The sequence below is a fragment of the Hemicordylus capensis genome, chromosome 4 (assembly GCF_027244095.1).
Source record: "Hemicordylus capensis ecotype Gifberg chromosome 4, rHemCap1.1.pri, whole genome shotgun sequence".
NCBI classification, from domain to species: Eukaryota; Metazoa; Chordata; class Lepidosauria; order Squamata; family Cordylidae; genus Hemicordylus; species Hemicordylus capensis.
In genome coordinates, this window is record NC_069660.1 from 209,535,266 (window position 1) to 209,552,312 (window position 17,047).

General features: G+C 45.3%; 1 protein-coding gene across 1 annotated transcript in view; it reads left to right on the forward strand.

Annotated features, from left to right (window-relative positions):
• The window catches only part of RIOK1 (RIO kinase 1), a 44,964-nt gene that overhangs the window by 7,988 nt on the left and 19,929 nt on the right, over window positions 1-17,047 (forward strand). The window contains exons 5-10 of the mRNA XM_053244405.1: window positions 5,544-5,613; window positions 7,785-7,827; window positions 8,426-8,518; window positions 11,732-11,844; window positions 11,968-12,048; window positions 13,628-13,714. Of these exons, the coding sequence (XP_053100380.1) occupies window positions 5,544-5,613; window positions 7,785-7,827; window positions 8,426-8,518; window positions 11,732-11,844; window positions 11,968-12,048; window positions 13,628-13,714 (487 nt within the window). The remainder of the gene's footprint in view (window positions 1-5,543; window positions 5,614-7,784; window positions 7,828-8,425; window positions 8,519-11,731; window positions 11,845-11,967; window positions 12,049-13,627; window positions 13,715-17,047) is intronic.

Below are 17,047 nucleotides of genomic sequence, written 5' to 3' on the forward strand. Positions count from 1 at the left end.
CAAATGTACCACTGTTTTGTGGTCACTGATCTTGAGAAACGGGTGCAGCTGGCGTATCAGCTGGAGCTGATAGAAAGCACCCCTGGCCACCACCTCAACCTGAGAAACCAAGGAGAGGTGTGGATCCATGAGTACTCCCAGGCTGTGAACCTGTTCCTTTTGGGGAAGTGTGACCCCATCTAGAACAGATAGATCAAGATCGTCTGTTGAGTTCTGACCCCGCACAATAAGTACTCTGTCTTACCTGGATTCAGCTTCAGTTTATTCTCCCTCATCCAGCCCATTACTGCTTTCAGGCAGGCATTTATGGAGGATATGCCAGCTCCTGAAGAAGTTGACCTGGAGAAGTAGATCTGGGTGTCATCAGCGTAACACCCAGCTCCAAATCCCCTAATGATCTCTCCCAGCGGTTTCATGTAGATGTTAAAAAGCATTGGAGAAAGTAAGGAGCCTTGAGGGACACCATACTTAAGCTCAGATCTCAAAGAACAACAATCTCCAATTGACACCATCTGGAATCTGTCTGAGAGGTAGGAGCGGAACCACTGTAAAACAGTGCCTCCCACCCCCAACACCCTCAGACGTTCCAGAAGGATACTATGGCCGATAGTATAGAAAGCCGCTGAGAGATCCAAAAGGACCAACACACTTCCTGTGTCAATACCCAATTGGAGATCATCCATCAGGCCAACCAAGGCAGTCTCCACCCCATAGGCCGACCAAAAACCAGTTTGAAATGGGTCTAGATAATCAGTTTCCTCCCAAGACCTCCTGGAGCTGAGAGGCCAACACCCTCTCAGTTACCTTGCCCAGCCATGGGAGGTTGGAAACTAGCCTATGATTGCTCAACTCTGAGGGATCTAATGCAGGCTTCTTTAGAAGAGGTCTAATAATTGCTTCCTTAAGACAAGGAGGCATCCTGCCCTCCCTCAGAGAAGCATTTATGATTTCTACCAGGCCTCCTACAAGAGCCTCCCTGCTAGATAGTACAAGCCATGTTGGACAAGGGTCAAGAGAACAAGTGGTAGGCCTCACCGCTCCAAGCAGCTTGTCCACATCCTCAGGAGTCACAAACTGAAACTGATCCAGTCGAATCACATAAGAGGAGTTGTTGGACACCTCCAGTTCAGACATCAAATTAATGGTGGAGTCTCCATCTAGGTCGGCTCGAATCCGAGAGATTTTATCTGTGAAAAACTCTTTAAACACATCACAGCAGGTAACTGATTACTCCAAGTTCGGGGGGTGGTGGTAGGATACTAGTCCCCTCACAATCCTGAACAACTCCGCTGGACGTGAACTCGCAGAGGCAATGCAGGTGGAAAAGAACCACTTCTTTGCCGCATGTATTGTCTGAGCATAGATCTTTAAATGTGCTCTATGTTGTAATCTGTCGGATTCGAGTCGAGTCTTTCTCCACTTGCGCTCCAGTCGCCTACCTTGCTGCTTCAGCCCCCGTAGATCTTCTGTATACCAAGGAGCCAAATTTGAAGCGGGTAGGAGGGGACGCTTGGGAGCAATCATGTCTACTGCCCTAGTGAGCAAGTTGTTCCAATTCTCAACCAGGGCACCAACAGGATCACCAGCAAAGCCAACATTAAATCTCTCTAAGGCTTCTTAGAATCTTACTGGATCCAATAACCTCTTTGGGTGGACCATTCTAATAGGCCCCTCGCCCCTGCGGAGGTGGGAAGTGGTTGTAAGTCCAACCTTAACCAGATGGTGGTCCGTCCATGACAGTGGGGAGATCACAGGAGTCTCCACTCACGGAACACCACCCTGATCAGAGAAGAAGAAAAAATCAAGCATGTGACCTGCAATATGTGTCGGTCCAGAGACCGCTTGGGATAGGCCCATAGATGAACTCCCGAGCTGCCGCTGACAAATTGGTACCGAAATGAATATTGAAGTCCCCCAGTACCAAAAGTCTGGGAGACTCCAACATGAGTTCCACCACCAAGTCTGTGAGCTCAGTAAGGAATTCCGTTGGGCAGCAGGGCGTTCGGTACACTAACAGAAGTCCCAATCTATCCCTAGTCCCCAAACTTAAGTACACACACTCAGTATGGTCTGATACCCTAACAGGGACCCTGGAAGGGAGATGTTATCCTTATAGACCACAGCCACTCCACCTCCCCGCCCACGCCCCCTCACCTGCTCCTCTACAGAATATTCTGGAGGAAAAAGTTGGGACCAGACTGGACCACTACCCTCCCTCAACCACGTCTCGGTAATACACACCAGGTCGACCCCTTCATCCATAATCAAACCACGGATGAGTTCTGATTTATTTTGGATCGACCTGGCATTGCAGAGGAGCAAGGTAAGGCTATGTGGGTTGTTGGCAGTGCTCCCTGAGGTCAAAAAGCTGGCAGGGCAGCCGGAAGAGGAGACAGCTAATACATTTCTGACTACCCTTCCCCTGGAACGGCCTGCTGACCTGCCAACGTTTCTTCTTCTATTCCCCACCACCACTGGGATAGCTGCCCCATAGTCAACGAAGGCGCCCCCTGTCTCCCCATCTCCAGACAAACCCAAACACATTGCAGCAACTACAACCCAATTCCCAAACAGCTAAATACTGATTAAACAGAAGCCCTTGCCCTCATGCTCCCCTAAAGGGGTGACCCCACCACCACAAGCAGCGTTCCTATAAAGCCCAAGGCTGAGCAGATGACCCGAGGAACAGCTGAGTCACTTAGGGGCTGGTCCCAGTCCTGCACAGCCCCACAGGGGAAGGAGGAGCAGGCAGGCAACAGCAGAAGGAGCCCCCAGGACCCACCTGGTCTCTCACCCCAGGAAGCACTGGGTGGGAAGCAGATGAACTTCTTCCTCCTCCTCCGCTTGGCTTGAGAATATGATGGAGCAAAAGTCTTGTGCCATTTTTCTCAGTTCTTAAAGGTGGCAGTTAAAAAAGAATTTTCAACAGTTCTTAAACTTTTAGCAGAGTTTGCAATAAAATTTTTTTAATATGACAGAAATAATCACAGGTCTCTGATAACTCTTGTCCTTTTTCTTCTTAATCCATACTGTTCTTTTTACACGCCATAGTGCATGATCTCTGCGCTGCCCCGTCTGTATGACCATCTCTGTTACCCTTCCCCCTTCCATTTCCCATGTTTCAGCAACCTCCTCTTTATATCTCTGTACTTCCATCTGTTGCTCTCCTCTTTCTCCCCTCGCTTTCCTTCTTTCCTTTTCCTTCTTTTCTGCTCTCCATTTCCTTCTTCACTAGCCAAGTCCATACATTGCATTGTGTGTGCGTACCGGTGTCTGTATAATTTTGTGTAAATGACTGTGTAATGACTCTTGTGTAAATTGTCTTAAGAATGAACCTGCTTACAGGCCCCCTCAAATGCAAGTTACAGATAGGAAATCTGCCACTATATGTGTATTGAACATAATATGTATATGTATATAGATTCTACAAGTATTGGACATAATGTATAAATAGGGCTATTCTCACCACAACCACATGTTGTGTGTGGTGACAGTAGCAGCACCAGCACCAGCACCACCGTAGGCATTCACTTTCCCCACATTTCACACAGTGAGGGTCTCAAGTGCAAGTGGACTGTGGTGTGTTTGGCTAGTTGCTGCAACCTAGGAAAACAGGTGTCACTTCCATCAGAGGGTTGTGCAGGCATTCTCTCCCCCCCACCTCCTGTGTATAATGAACTGAACATGTGGGGGTGTTGGTGGGGGAGCTAGTGTGCCTGCTGGGCATGCACGTGTTTTCGTGAGCAAGGATACAGTTTTGTGTGTGTTGGGCTCTTTCTTGAAGTTGGGAAAACTGATTGCTCTGCTGCATGCACCTGGGCCTTTGACACACAGCCAGCAGGCACAAATCCGCTTCCTCCCCACATGTTCTCTGTGCACAGCAGTCAGAGAACATCTGTATAGGACACACATCTTTGGATTCAGTGAAAAGAAGAACACAAATAGTGATGCAGGCACTCTTCCCTCCCCACATACTTTTAATGGACTTGGAAGGGCCATTAAGGTTCCCACAAAGAGGTGGGAAAGTTTCACAAACAGGTATTTGAGATTCCTCCAGGGGTTAGCAGTAATCGGGCAGAAGTCAGGCCACAATCGGTTGTGCACCTTTATATAGTGCCGGCTTGAACTCAATAAATCTTTTCCATGTACCATTCTGTAAATGCCAGGGTCTATTAAGTCTTGGCCTAGTGCTTCATATTGCTATGCAGCCCCCAGAGGAGGTGTAGGCCTAAAACTACTTTTGAGTAAAAGTATTCAGGACTGCTGCTGAAGATGAATGCAGGGCTGTGCCATAGATACAGTCGTCCCTTGCCAACTGTGGATTTGTGTTAACACAGTTTTACATATACACAACTGGATTTTTGTAGGCGGTCTACTCCAGCACGACTTAAGTGTGTGATTTCCCCCTCCTCTCTGCCCCCAATCACATCCAGGACACCTTATCCCCACCAAGCACCTATTCCCTCCCCTTCCTTCAGTTGCACCTGTTGTCCTGAACCTCTCTCGGGCTTCCCTCCTAAGCACACTCACATGCCCCTCAAGTTCCCCCTCATACATTGGTGGAGAGTTCCCTCGTCCCCCGCCCCCGCACACCATTCCCTCTGCACGCCATTTCCCTCCCCACCCTCCACACTTCATTCTCCTCGGATCAGTGCGTCCATCCCAGCCTCCCTGCGCAGGGGCTCCCCTCCAGTGGGTGCCTACAGTCAAGCCCGGGCTTACCTTGGGGTCCGTGGGGCAACTCCCTGCCTGGGCCTCTCGCCTCCTCTGATCTCTGTTTACAGTACTGTAAGAGACTTCAAATCCCACCCCCACCCCATTTCTGAGGTGCATTCATGACTGCAGCTCCCCTAACCCCCTGATTTCCATAGACTTCTTAGTCTTGCCAACTGCAATTTTGCCAACTGTGGGGTTTTGCTAAAATGGAAGCCTCTTGGTTGGCAAGGGATGACTGTACTGACTTTATTTTGCAAATGTGGTATACTGCATAACTCTTTTTCTGATGTCTTAATTCAGGAATGGTCTACGTTTCCTGGACACAGAGCTGAAGCTGGTTTTATACTGGATGATGAGAGTAGGAGGAGGAGAGCTTCCAAATAAAGGCAGACCTCATTATCCGCGGGAGTTCTGTTTCCACCAATTTCCGCAGATAATGAAACCATGGATAACAAGTCATTGAGTGAATGGGAACTGGGGGAGGTTAGGTTCCTGGAGGGCAGAAAATGTCAGGAAAAAAGTGGAAAATGCTGGAAATAATTAAAATAAAGTGCTGTACCACGCTCTGCAGGTCTCCATCTGTCCAGCAATGCCCCCTCCAAACTGCCAATTTGTCCAATTTTCCATGAAAAGTTGGGGTGGGGAGGAACATCTTTTTTTAAAAACCAGAAGAGCCACCAAATGGCTCTCCTTTAAGCAAGATGGTGGCCAGAAATGACCTTGGAGGTCATTTCCCACCACCTAGGAACTGTGGATATGTGGATTTTAACCCTGCAGATAATGAGGTTTGCCTTTATGCCTTTTTAATGTGTGTGTTTTTTCCTCAGATAAGCTACATTTTGCTGACTCCGTTATAAATAAAGTTACAGAGAACTCTAGGCAAAGAGAAGCATATATGTAAGTGAGTGATGTTGATTAAATGTTATAAATGTTTTAAAGAACACTTTCTATTGGTAGTTGCTTTAATTGGTAAGGATGTATATTGTTCCTCAAGTTAACTTGTTGATACATTACTGCTGCTGAGTCATTCATCTTTCTCCTTACTTGCCCCTTCCAGTGGTCCAGACCCTGGGGTGTTCCCTACTCTGTCCACTAGGAGGCAGGTTCTTTGGAAGAAAGCCTTGCACAGATGTGGGCTAGGAAACACCTACCATTCTCCTCCAAGCCAGTCTTTTCTTGCCTCTGCAGTGAATGGGTTTAGGCTCACTGTCTGGCCAATGGGACAAGCTACAGCTGGGTTTTCCTTCCCAACTTGGGAATGGGTGAGAAGAAAAAAGCTCCAGGCTTGTTGTAGCCTGTGTAAGGGGTGATTGAATCAGCTCAAGTGCTGCATTCGACCTCTGCCAAGTCCCCATCCCACCACTGCAGGGTGAGTATGCTTGGAGCCACACCTTTGGGGAATGGCTCGGCACAGGATTATTGAAGAGGGCCTGTGGAGTGTCTGGGTACCAGTAATGAGTGTCGCTTTACCCCAGCCACTGGAGGTAATATCTCTTCTGAAATGATGCCTCCTGCCCCAGATATACAGATAACTCACAGATGTACTGATAATCTAAAAACAACCCCAAGAAAGCATATTTTCCCCCCGCTGATTGCTTTGAGAAAACAATCTTTTATTTGCATGCAGATTTATTCAGATTCAGATTCCATCATTTGAAGCTCATAAAGTTAATTGCCTAAGAGGTTTTCCAATAAAGCATCAGTCTTAGCTTTCAGAAAATTTGGTTGCTTCTTATGAGTTGCTTTACATGTACTCTATTGGTGTGTTTAGGGAAACAAAACAGAAACTTCTTGATCCCCTATGAATAGTTTTTAAAGCCAAGAACCCGTCTGAGGGTTTTGCATCCTGTACCTTGTCTCTCTGTTTCCTTTTGACAATTTTTGCTTCAAACACCCAAACTACTCTTTAAAATCTGACATAGTTTGGAAAGGACTTTGGGACATAGAGGGAGCTGTTGATACAGAAAGCAGTGAAGACACTCATGCTCGCATCTCTGGCTTGTGGCTAACTTGTACTCTTTTATTTTTGTTAAATATTCTTTCACCTTTAGAAGAATGCTAAAATGTTAGTTCTATATAAATTTTACATAAATCCTAAACCACTGGTTTTCATTCTTTTTTTGTCTGCCTTGAGCAACAGAGGTGTACACTTCAAAGGTTTTAGGCTTGTATCCAAAGAACCATGTGCAGAAGGAGAAAATACATCAGTGCTGTTCTGTGAACTCTTCTTGCATGTATGCAAGCAGAAGGCTTATTGTATTTCAGCACCACAATGTATTGTGGGGTTGAGGTAAAATACAGGAAACGTGAAGTGCACAGGCTGCAGCATATAAATGCTAGTGGGCCATTAAAATCTGTTGAAAAGAACATGTGCAAGCAGAAAAACTTATCTGGATTTGGGATCCACCCACAGTACTCTTCTGCTAGCTTTGAAAGAGCCCTTCCACGAGAGGGACACTTTCCACCAGCTGAAGAGCATCTTTGGATCCAAGCCTCAGAATGTAAATGTTCCTAGTCTTGTTTTCAGATTTTACAGTAGCCATTTTTGGGACCAGTTTTAAAGCAGTTTATTATGGGGTAATGGAAGAAGCACCAGGTGCCAAATATGCATCACTGCCCCTTTGGCTGACAGCACTTCTTCTGATGGTTGAAGTGGGGTTGCACATGTGCTCAGTTCTGCTCCCAAAGTGGGAACAGGTTGCACATCAGAGAGCAGTGGGAGATGGGCAATGTTTGCATTGGATGTAACGGAGAAGCACTGCAAGTCAAATGCAGGAGTCACTGGTGTGTTTGTCTGGGAGTTTGTCTGGAAATGGCCCTCAAACATGAAGCATCCTATTTCTGAGTCGTATGTTATTCTCTAAATTAGCATCGTCGTTTGGTTGTGCTGCTGTTTAGGTAGGTGGTTCTCAAACTGTGGGGTGGGCTCTCGGGATAGGTGGGTACAGCCACCTGTGAGGGAGGGAAATTGCAGCAGGGCAGAGGCGCTTTGCTCTATTTTTATGTTTCAGTTCTGTCCTGATAGGTTAGGTTCATAATCAGTCATAGAATTAATGCTTTTCTGCTAGGTACCGGGTGAAAGATAAATCGGACAGAGCAACTGTAGAACAAGTAAGTCATTCATACTGTCAAAAGTAATTGTAAAAATCCCCATTTTCCCTAGAACTGGTAGTCCTTGTCTTTAAGAAGGAAACTGACCCTCTGGGGGTCAAGTGTGTGGGCTCCCCCCCCCCCCCCGCATTCTGTGTCTCATTTTGCTATGATATGTCTATCTGGTACTAAACTTTTAATTCTGAAAAACATATAAACTTGTTAAAGATGTTAATCAATCAATGCCAAGTACAGAATGGTATGAGAACTAAAAAACAAGAACGATGCAGATCAGCACGGAAGGTAAAACTCAATGATACTGATTCTGTGTTGCTTAATGTAGCGTTAGTTTACTTTTATAGAGGGTCTGAGGTCAGACTTCAAGTCAAGTCCTGCTTCAGTTAAGACCTGGAGCTGTGAGGCACATCAAAAGTGATTGCTGGCAGGCCTTGCAAGCCAAAGGTTTGGAAAAGACTTTATTAATGAGATAGCATTGACGTGCCATAAGAAAATGTTGATTCTGCTTGTAGCCCGTTCCTTTGGGTTTCATGCTTGGAAGGGACTATTCCAGGAGCTCCTAAGTAATATAATTTTGTCGGGCCTGTTTCTTCCTCTTGAGGTTTTGGACCCAAGAACTCGAATGATTCTGTTCAAGATGCTAACCAGAGGTGTCATCTCAGAGATCAATGGCTGTATCAGCACAGGGAAAGAGGTTGGTTTCACTGTAGATGGGGCTGGAGTACAGAGTCAGTCACTTAATCCATTTAGAACATCTTCTGATCAATTGAATAAGTGCCCCCAATTAACTGAGCAACAAAAAAGAAGTTTGTATTATTTTGTACTATAACTACTTATACTTTAGAAGACGCCCCCGCCCTTCTCTCTCTCTTAATGTGGCAAACTGATTCATAATCTAAAAACACCCTTATGCAGTTAACCAACAAAAAGTCCCACTTAAATGGGACCACTGAAATTAATGGGACAAGTCAGTCATGACTAACTCTAATAGGACAAGTAATTCTGACTGACTTGTCCCATTAATTTCAGTGGAGCTCCCACTGAGTGATTTCATTAGCATGCCTGTGACTGAAAGTGGGCTTCTCATTTTCTTTTCCAAAAGCAAACATATGCACTCAATTAAAACTTATACAATTAACAAATATTTCTTGATTTTACAGTTCCAATTGAGCATTTGCTTTTAGGGTTGTTGGCAGCCCTACATATAAATGCTGAATTGTTTATATTTCTGCTGTTAGAGTTTCAAAAGCTGTACCTTGCAGAGCAATCCCTAATACAAAGTGGAAAAACTGTGCTTACTTAGAAGCATGGCCCACTCTGTTCATTGGGAATCTCTCCAAGATAAGTGTGCATGGGATTGCAGATATGCATGTATATATGGAAGTAAGCTCCACTGTGTTCCATGTGGCTTGCAGCTTTAATAATTAAGAGTTCAGACGATAGCATAAGCAGTTGTTTATTCAGTTGTGACCTGAGCTTGCACATTTTTCTTCTTCCTGCCCCTTACCACCTTTATTTTCATGCCTGGGAATCCAGTTGGTTAAACCACAGCTTGTCCAAACCCAGAGCTGTGCTTTTAACTGTGGTTTACAAACCTCGATGAAACCAGTATTTGAAACCAAGATTGAACTCTGCTTTCAAATACTGGTTCAATCATGCTTTGTAAACCCCAGCTTCAGGTGTTGACATCATGGCTCAGTGATGTAGTTGAAGAGGCTAAGGGGAAGAGGGAGTGGACAGGCTGGGGCTGCATTCACAACTACGTTGTAGGGATGTGCAGAACTGGTTTGTGACCAGACCGCTGTGAACTGGGCTGGTTCGAGCTGTTCCACCGAATTAGTCCATATATCCGCAGTTTGATCCGAATTTGGTTCAAAATCGAACTGAATCATGCCAGCTGGTTTGTGCACACTCATACTATGTTGACCCCATCCAAAATAACACAATATTTCGTATAACCAGGGCAGTGTGTACTCCATGCTTTAAAAGAAATTGCCATTGGGGCCAGCTGGCTTGCAAGCCACCAGCTAGCTAGCTATTTGCTAGATAATCTGCATATATTAGTTTGTTTATTTTGGAAACCAGTCTAGTTGTTAGTATGCACTGTGGAATACCTTCCAGAATTGGAGCTTTTGGTTGTGATTGAGAGATCCGTATGAAAAAGATTCATGCACATGGCCAGAAATTGCTCTTGACACTTTTGCTCCAGCAGCTGGGTACCAAACTGAGGCCCCAGTCTGGAGAATCACTTCTGTGCACATAACTGCTGGTTATTAGTCATAATGACAATGTGGACTCTCCAGGTTCCAAGGTTTATTTCTTTGAATACTAGTTATTGTGGCGGGGGGGATAATGGGGAATGGACAACTCTTGTCTTCAGCTCCTGCTTGTAAGCTTCCTAGAGGCGTCTGGTAGATCACTAAACAGAACGCTAGACTTGGTGGACTGTGGTCCTGATTCAGTAGGGCTATGCTTAGGTTTTACCTGGCTTGCAGATGAAGAATGTATGAAGAAAAATAGCCAAACAAGTTATGTGTGAATCTTCCTTTTGTAAAAACAATAAAGGTGCCTACAGAGGAATCGGTTCTGTCTGTAGAAACCTGTTTCACACACTTCATTTTGCAGTTTGTGCAAGTAGTTGGGAGGTGCTAGAGACTGAACGTGTAAACCGAAGTGTGGCTGTACACACGTGCCCTCTAGTGGGGGCTACAACCTTTGAGCCTCCAAGGCCCACTAACCATAGACAGTGGCCTGACTATTGCTTAATCACTTTCCTGTTCTTGCAATCTTGCAAAACAAAGAGGTTTATTGATTCTTCTGGTGGACTGAATTTATTTATTTATTCATTTATTTATTGTTGAATTTATATACTGCCATTCATTAAAAACAATCTCAAGGCGGTTTACAAAAGTTAAAAAACATACAATAAAATGACAATAAAAATATTAAGCTAAAAATATAAAAACAAACCAAATTTAAAATCTATAAAATACAAGCATAAAAACTATACATGGGTAAAAACACATAGAAGCAGCAATAAAAACAATCATGTAGAGCCTGGATAAAAAGCCAAGATTTAACAAGCTTTCTAAAAACTGTGATGGAGTCCGAGGAGTGAATGGCCACTAGAGCATTCCAAAGTCTGGGGGCAGCAACAGAGAAGGCCCTGTCCCGAGTGCACGACAGCTGAGCCTCCCTCATTGTCGGCACCTGGAGCAGAGCCCCCTCAGATGACCTCGTCAAGTGGGCAGCAACCCTTGGGAGCAAGCGGTCCCTCAGGTACCCCAGGCCCAAACCGTTAAGGGCTTTAAAGGTCAAAACCAGCACCTTGAATTGGACTGGGAAATGAACTGGCAGCCAGTGCAACTCTTTCAGAAGGGGTGTGATGTTGCTCCTCTCCGGTGGCTCCGGATGAAACCCTAGCTGCCGCGTTTTGCACTAGCTTCAGTTTCTGGATATTCTTCAAGGGCAGCCCCACATAGAGTGTGTTACAGTAATCCAGCCTTGACGTGACTAAGGCATGGGTAACTGTGGCCAGATCTGCCTTCTCTAGAAAGGAACGCAGCTGGCGCACTAGCTGAAGCCATGCAAAGGCACCCCTGGCCACCGCCTCCACCTGAGCTTCCAAAAGCAGAGCCGGGTCCAGTAGTACCCCCAAGCTGCGTACTTGCTCCTTCAAGGGGAGTGCAACCCCATCCAGAACCAATAAAATCTCCTCATCCCGATTGGCTCTCCATTTGGCCCAGTGGATTATGTGTGTAGACCTATGCAATAGGAACTTGTTTGATTGTAGTCTAAATGTGAAATTATTGTTTTTAGAAACTCTTTTATATTTTTTTTTAATGAAAGTCCTCTTTTTATCTTTAACTTGCTATGTTTTTATTTTTCTTCACTTGCAATTTGCTAGGCGAATGTATATCATGCCAGCACAGCAAATGGAGAGAACAGAGCGATAAAAATTTATAAGACTTCTATTCTGATGTTTAAAGACCGGGATAAGTACGTGAGTGGGGAATTCAGGTAAGTTAGAGGTTTATGTTCTGTACCTGCAGTGAAATGCTAGCTTTTCCAGTCTTCGGCTTCTCACAAAAAGAACTTCCATGCTGAATCTTTATAATGCACGTTGTCTTTTCTGCTCTCAAGGTTTCGCCATGGATACTGTAAAGGAAACCCAAGAAAAATGGTGAAGACCTGGGCAGAAAAAGAAATGAGGAATTTAACAAGGTGATTCCCCCACCCCCTTTTTTTATAGCTCAGACATCTTTCCCACACACATTCCATTTTGGCTTAGGGCCAGGCTACCTGAGATAGCACTTTCCCCTGCAACATTCCCTTCACTCATTAAGATAATCAGGAGAGGTCTGTCTTTGGATGCTACCAGTTCATCTGGTGGCAACTTGGGATCGGGCTTTCTCAGTTGTTGCTGCTAGGTTATGAAACATGCTCCTCTTGGGTATAAGAGGCATATCTTCTTTGGAGGCCTTCAAGGGAGCCATAAAGACCCACCACCTTTTCAGCCTGTCTTTTAATAGTATTTGATTGGTTTTACATGGTTTTTAAAATGTGTTTTATGTTAATACTTAACACTGTTTAATTTATGTTTTATGTTGAATTTTAAATGGGTTGAATTTTTGCTGTAAACTGCCCTCAGGCACAAAAGGATGCATGGTGTACAGATGAAAATACATATTTTTTTAGTAGACCATCTGAACTTTTAATCAGTGTATTCTGAAAGTTAAAATCCGAGTTGTTGGTCTTGAAGAGACCAGAGGTTCATCTTTTCTCCCACAGACCCAATCCAAGCTCCTCTATACATGAATTTCTTACCCAGTTGTCCCCATAATTCAACTTTTTAACCTTTCTGGTCAGTTTTTTAAAAAGACCTCTCTTTTTGTGGTATGAATATTTAGATATTTCCTCTCTCACACTTTTATTAAACACAAAGAAATCCAATGTAATGGGAACAAAATTGAATCTTTTTAGAAGCAGACCTCCTTTCTTTTCTGCCTGCATACTGCAACACATGAACATAATCCCTCTACCAAACACAAGTTAATACATCTGTCAAATTAATGTTCCACATTTCTTCAAGAAAGAGAGGAGGCTGACAGGCTGCTTCTACCAAGTATATTCTTCCAGGATGGGCTATGTGGTTTTCTGGGGCTCTTGATATTGGGCAGTGATTCAGAATGCTGGCAGATTCTTGGGAATAAGGAAGAAGGGAAGAAAAGGACCTTGATCCTCCCCCCCCCTCAGTCTTTTTCTGTGCCCTAGGCTATCCTATTGGGACACAGATGTTGCCTTATACTGCATTAGACGGTTTGAGTCCATCTACCTCATTACTGTCTACACTGACTCGCAGCGGCTCTCTATGGTTTCAGTCAGGAGCAGTGGTCCCACAAACTTTTTTCATCTCTGTGTGAAACGAGTTTTGTTTTGGGCGGCAGTATCAAGGCAGTGTGTGTGCATGTGCATTCACAGTGGGGCTTTCCTAATTCAACCTGAGGGATCAGAAATTAATGGAGCGGACATCAAAAAGCTTGTGAGCATGCGCACGTGCACACGCCTTAGAGGGAACTCTTGGCAGGAGTCATTCTAAGCCCTACTTGGAGATGCAAAGGATGGAACCTGGGACTTTCTGATTGCCAAGCCAGATGCTCTGCCCATCCCTACAATCCAGTTGCTAGCCCTGTTATTTTTACTACAGGTTCTTAGACTCAGGTTTTTGACATGTAACTTTGGGGCAGGGGCATTGTTATTATTGGATAGCAGCAGTTTAGGCCTTTTCCCTTTTTCTTTGTAGGTTACGTGTAGCACAAATTCCATGCCCGGAACCCATCATGCTCAGAAGCCATGTTCTTGTTATGGGATTTATTGGCAAAAATGATGTGTAAGTATTCTCAGAAACTATGTGCAAATAAAATGCAGCTTTTGAAAACAGCAGGCATGAAATCAAGAATAGTTGGGTTTTGTTTAACAGTGCTAGGGCTCTTGGCCATTTCAGCCAGCTGAAAGAGCCCTAAGGGCTGCTCTGCTTTGCAGGCAACACTTCTATACTGAATGTAAGAGGGACTTTGTGGAGCCTTATGGAAGCGTAAGGCCTGTCCCTTTTCCCATTCTAAATGAGAGCATTTTAAGCTACATGCAGGAAAGCAACTGGAATGACGAACATCTTTGTAACTTGCAGGTTGGATGTTTGTCTTATTCCAAACCAGCTTTCATGAAATTGACTGAACTTTAAAAAATATACAGGTGGACCTTGTTATCTGCAGGGGTTAGGTTCTTGGCCCCCCACTGCAGATAAGGAAACCACGATTATCAGAACACTGATCCAGTAGAAATCTGGGGGTTAGGTTCCCCAGGGAGGCAAGAGGGGAGAAAGAAGAAGAGGAGTGCTGGCCTTTCCCTTCGCCCTGCCAAGGCAACATCCAGCACTGGGGTTTCTCCTAAGCACTTGCTTTCCCCCCTGCTAGGGCGCACTAAGGCAGCATCCCCTGCAGAGTGGGGCTGCTGGAGGGCCGATTGCCAGCCACCGCCCCACGCACTCCTTGAATGTTGGCCTCTTCCCCTTTCTTTTAAGAGACATGATAAATGTCTTGTAGGCACCCGCCCCGTCCTTGTCCATCTCTCTCTGCAGCAAGTGTTGAACAGCCGCTACCAGCACTCACCTCTTTACCTGCAGTGGCGGCGCCCGCACACTCCTCAGACTCATGAGATAGACTCACAAGACTTGCGAGGCCTAGGAGGGATAAGGAAACCCTGGCCAGTCAGTGATGAGGGCCGCCTCTCCGAAGAAAACCCTCTGGGCTGGCTCTGCCCTTCCTCCGGTGCTACCCTGGCATGTGTGGATGTTGCATTCGCCCTCCGCAGGGAGAGAGGGCAGTCCTTGAGAAGCAGGCACCATGGCCGCAGGTAAAGAGGCGAGCGTGCGGGACAGCTGCCCGCTGCGGGGAAAGACTAGCAAGGGCAGGGCGAATGCCTATAAGATGCTTTTCGTGTCTCTTAAGAGAGGGAAGGAGGCCAGTGCTTGCGTGTGCGGGGCAATGGCCAGCGATTGGCCCTCTGGCAGAGGATGTTGCCTTGGCATGCTGGGGCAGGGAGAAAACCAAGCATTTAGGAGAAACCCCGGCGGGGAAAGCGGCAAGTGCTGGATGTTGCCTCCGTAGGGGTGAGGTGGGGAGTGAGAACTCTTTTTCTTCTTTCTCCCCTCTCACTCACCAGCAAAACTGCAGATACACGAACCCCTCACCCGCAGTTAATGAGGCTCATCCTCTGTTTTAAAACCACAGATATGTGAAACCATGGGTAATGGAACTGCGGATACAGAGGTTCTCCTGTATATTATTACTAGTAGGTGAGGCCTCTTGTTGACTAGGCAAAGTAATTTTGCGTAGATTACACTTATAAGAATGTTCAAGAAATTAAATATATGTAATTGGGCAAAGAGGCACCTTTTACCGTGGTGATTCTCTTTATTTAGCAGGGGGAGAGTAACTGGCCCTATCCACCCCCAGCACAGTACCTCCAGCGACTGTTGATGGTGTCTACCTTGTGTTTCTTTTTAGAATGTGAGTCCTTTGAGGACAGGGAGCCATCTTATTTATTATTTCTCTGTGTAAACCGCCCTGAGCCATTTTTGGAAGGGTGGTATAGAAATCTAAATAATAATAATAATAACAACAAAAAGCAGCTTTACTGGGAACAGCCTATATTCTGCGACGATATCTATAACAATTGACAATAAAATTCAGCCATCACAGGTCCTTGGGAAGGACTCAATGTCTGGATAAAACAAACCAGTCAATAACACCTGTCTGACTGTGTAAACAAGAAATAATAATAGAATTTGTGCTTGCAAAAGGGAAGTAAAAGAACCTTTTGACACTTATAGGATTTCAACTTCAAGCATTATTCATTTTATTTATTATGTCTAAATATGGCAAATTTGAATCTGAGAAAGATCTTCTGCATTTCTTTAGCATGATGTCATTTTGGAATTATTGAACTGATTATTGGGTGTTAAAAATCTATTGAGAACAATAATAGTTAAAATTAGACCATTTCAAAACTAGACCCATTTCAAACTGATTTTCCGTTGGGCTACATGGTGGAGACTGCCTTGGTCGGCCCGACGGATGATCTCCAATTGGGAATTGACAGAGGGAATGTGACTCTGTTGGTCCTTTTGGACCTCTTGGCGGCTTTCGATACTGACGACCATAGTATCCTTCTGGAACGTCTGAGGGGGTTGGGGGTGGGAGGCACTGTTTCACAGTGGTTCTGCTCCTACCTCTCGGACAGATTCCAGATGGTGTCGATTGGAGATTGTTGCTCTTTGAGATCTGAGCTTAAGTATGGCGTCCCTCAAGGCTCCATACTTTCTCCAATGCTTTTTAACATCTTCATTAAACCACTGGGTGAGATCATCAGGGGATTTGGAGCTGGGTGTTACCAGTATGCTGATGACACCCAGATCTATTTCTCCATTACAACTTCTTCAGGAGCTGGCATATCCTCGCTAAATGCCTGCCTGGAAGCAGTAATGGGCTGGGTGAGGGAGAACTGAAGCTGAATCCAGATAAGACGGAAGTACTTATTGTGCGGGGTCAGAATTCCAGAGACAATCTTGATCTACCTGTTCTAGATGGGGCCACACTTCCCCAAAAGGAACAGGTTCGCAGTCTGGGAGTACTCCTGGATCCACACCTCTCCTTGGTTTCTCAGGTTGAGGAGGTGGCCAGAGGTGCTTTCTATCAGCTCCGGCTGATACGCCAGCTGTGCCCATTTCTTGAGATCAGTGACCTCAAAACAGTGGTACATTTGTTGGTAACCTCCAGACTTGACTTTTGTAATGTGCTCTACATGGGGCTGCCTTTGTATGTAGTCAGGAAACTAGTTGCTTCAAAATGTGGCAGCCAGGCTGGTCTCTGGGTCATCTCGGAGAGACTACATTACTCCTCTGCTGATGGAGCTTCACTGGCTGCCAATAGGTTTCCGGGCAAAATACAAAGTGCTAGTTGTAACTTACAAAGCCCTAAACGGCTTAGGCCCTGGGTATTTAAGAGAGCGTCTTATTCACTATGAGCCACACTGCCCATTGTGGTCATCTGAGGAGGTCTGTCTCCAGTTACCGCTAACCCGTCTGGTGGCTACACAGAGACGGGTCTTCTCGGTCGCTGCTCCGAGATTGTTGAATGCGCTCCCTGTTGAGATACAATCCTCC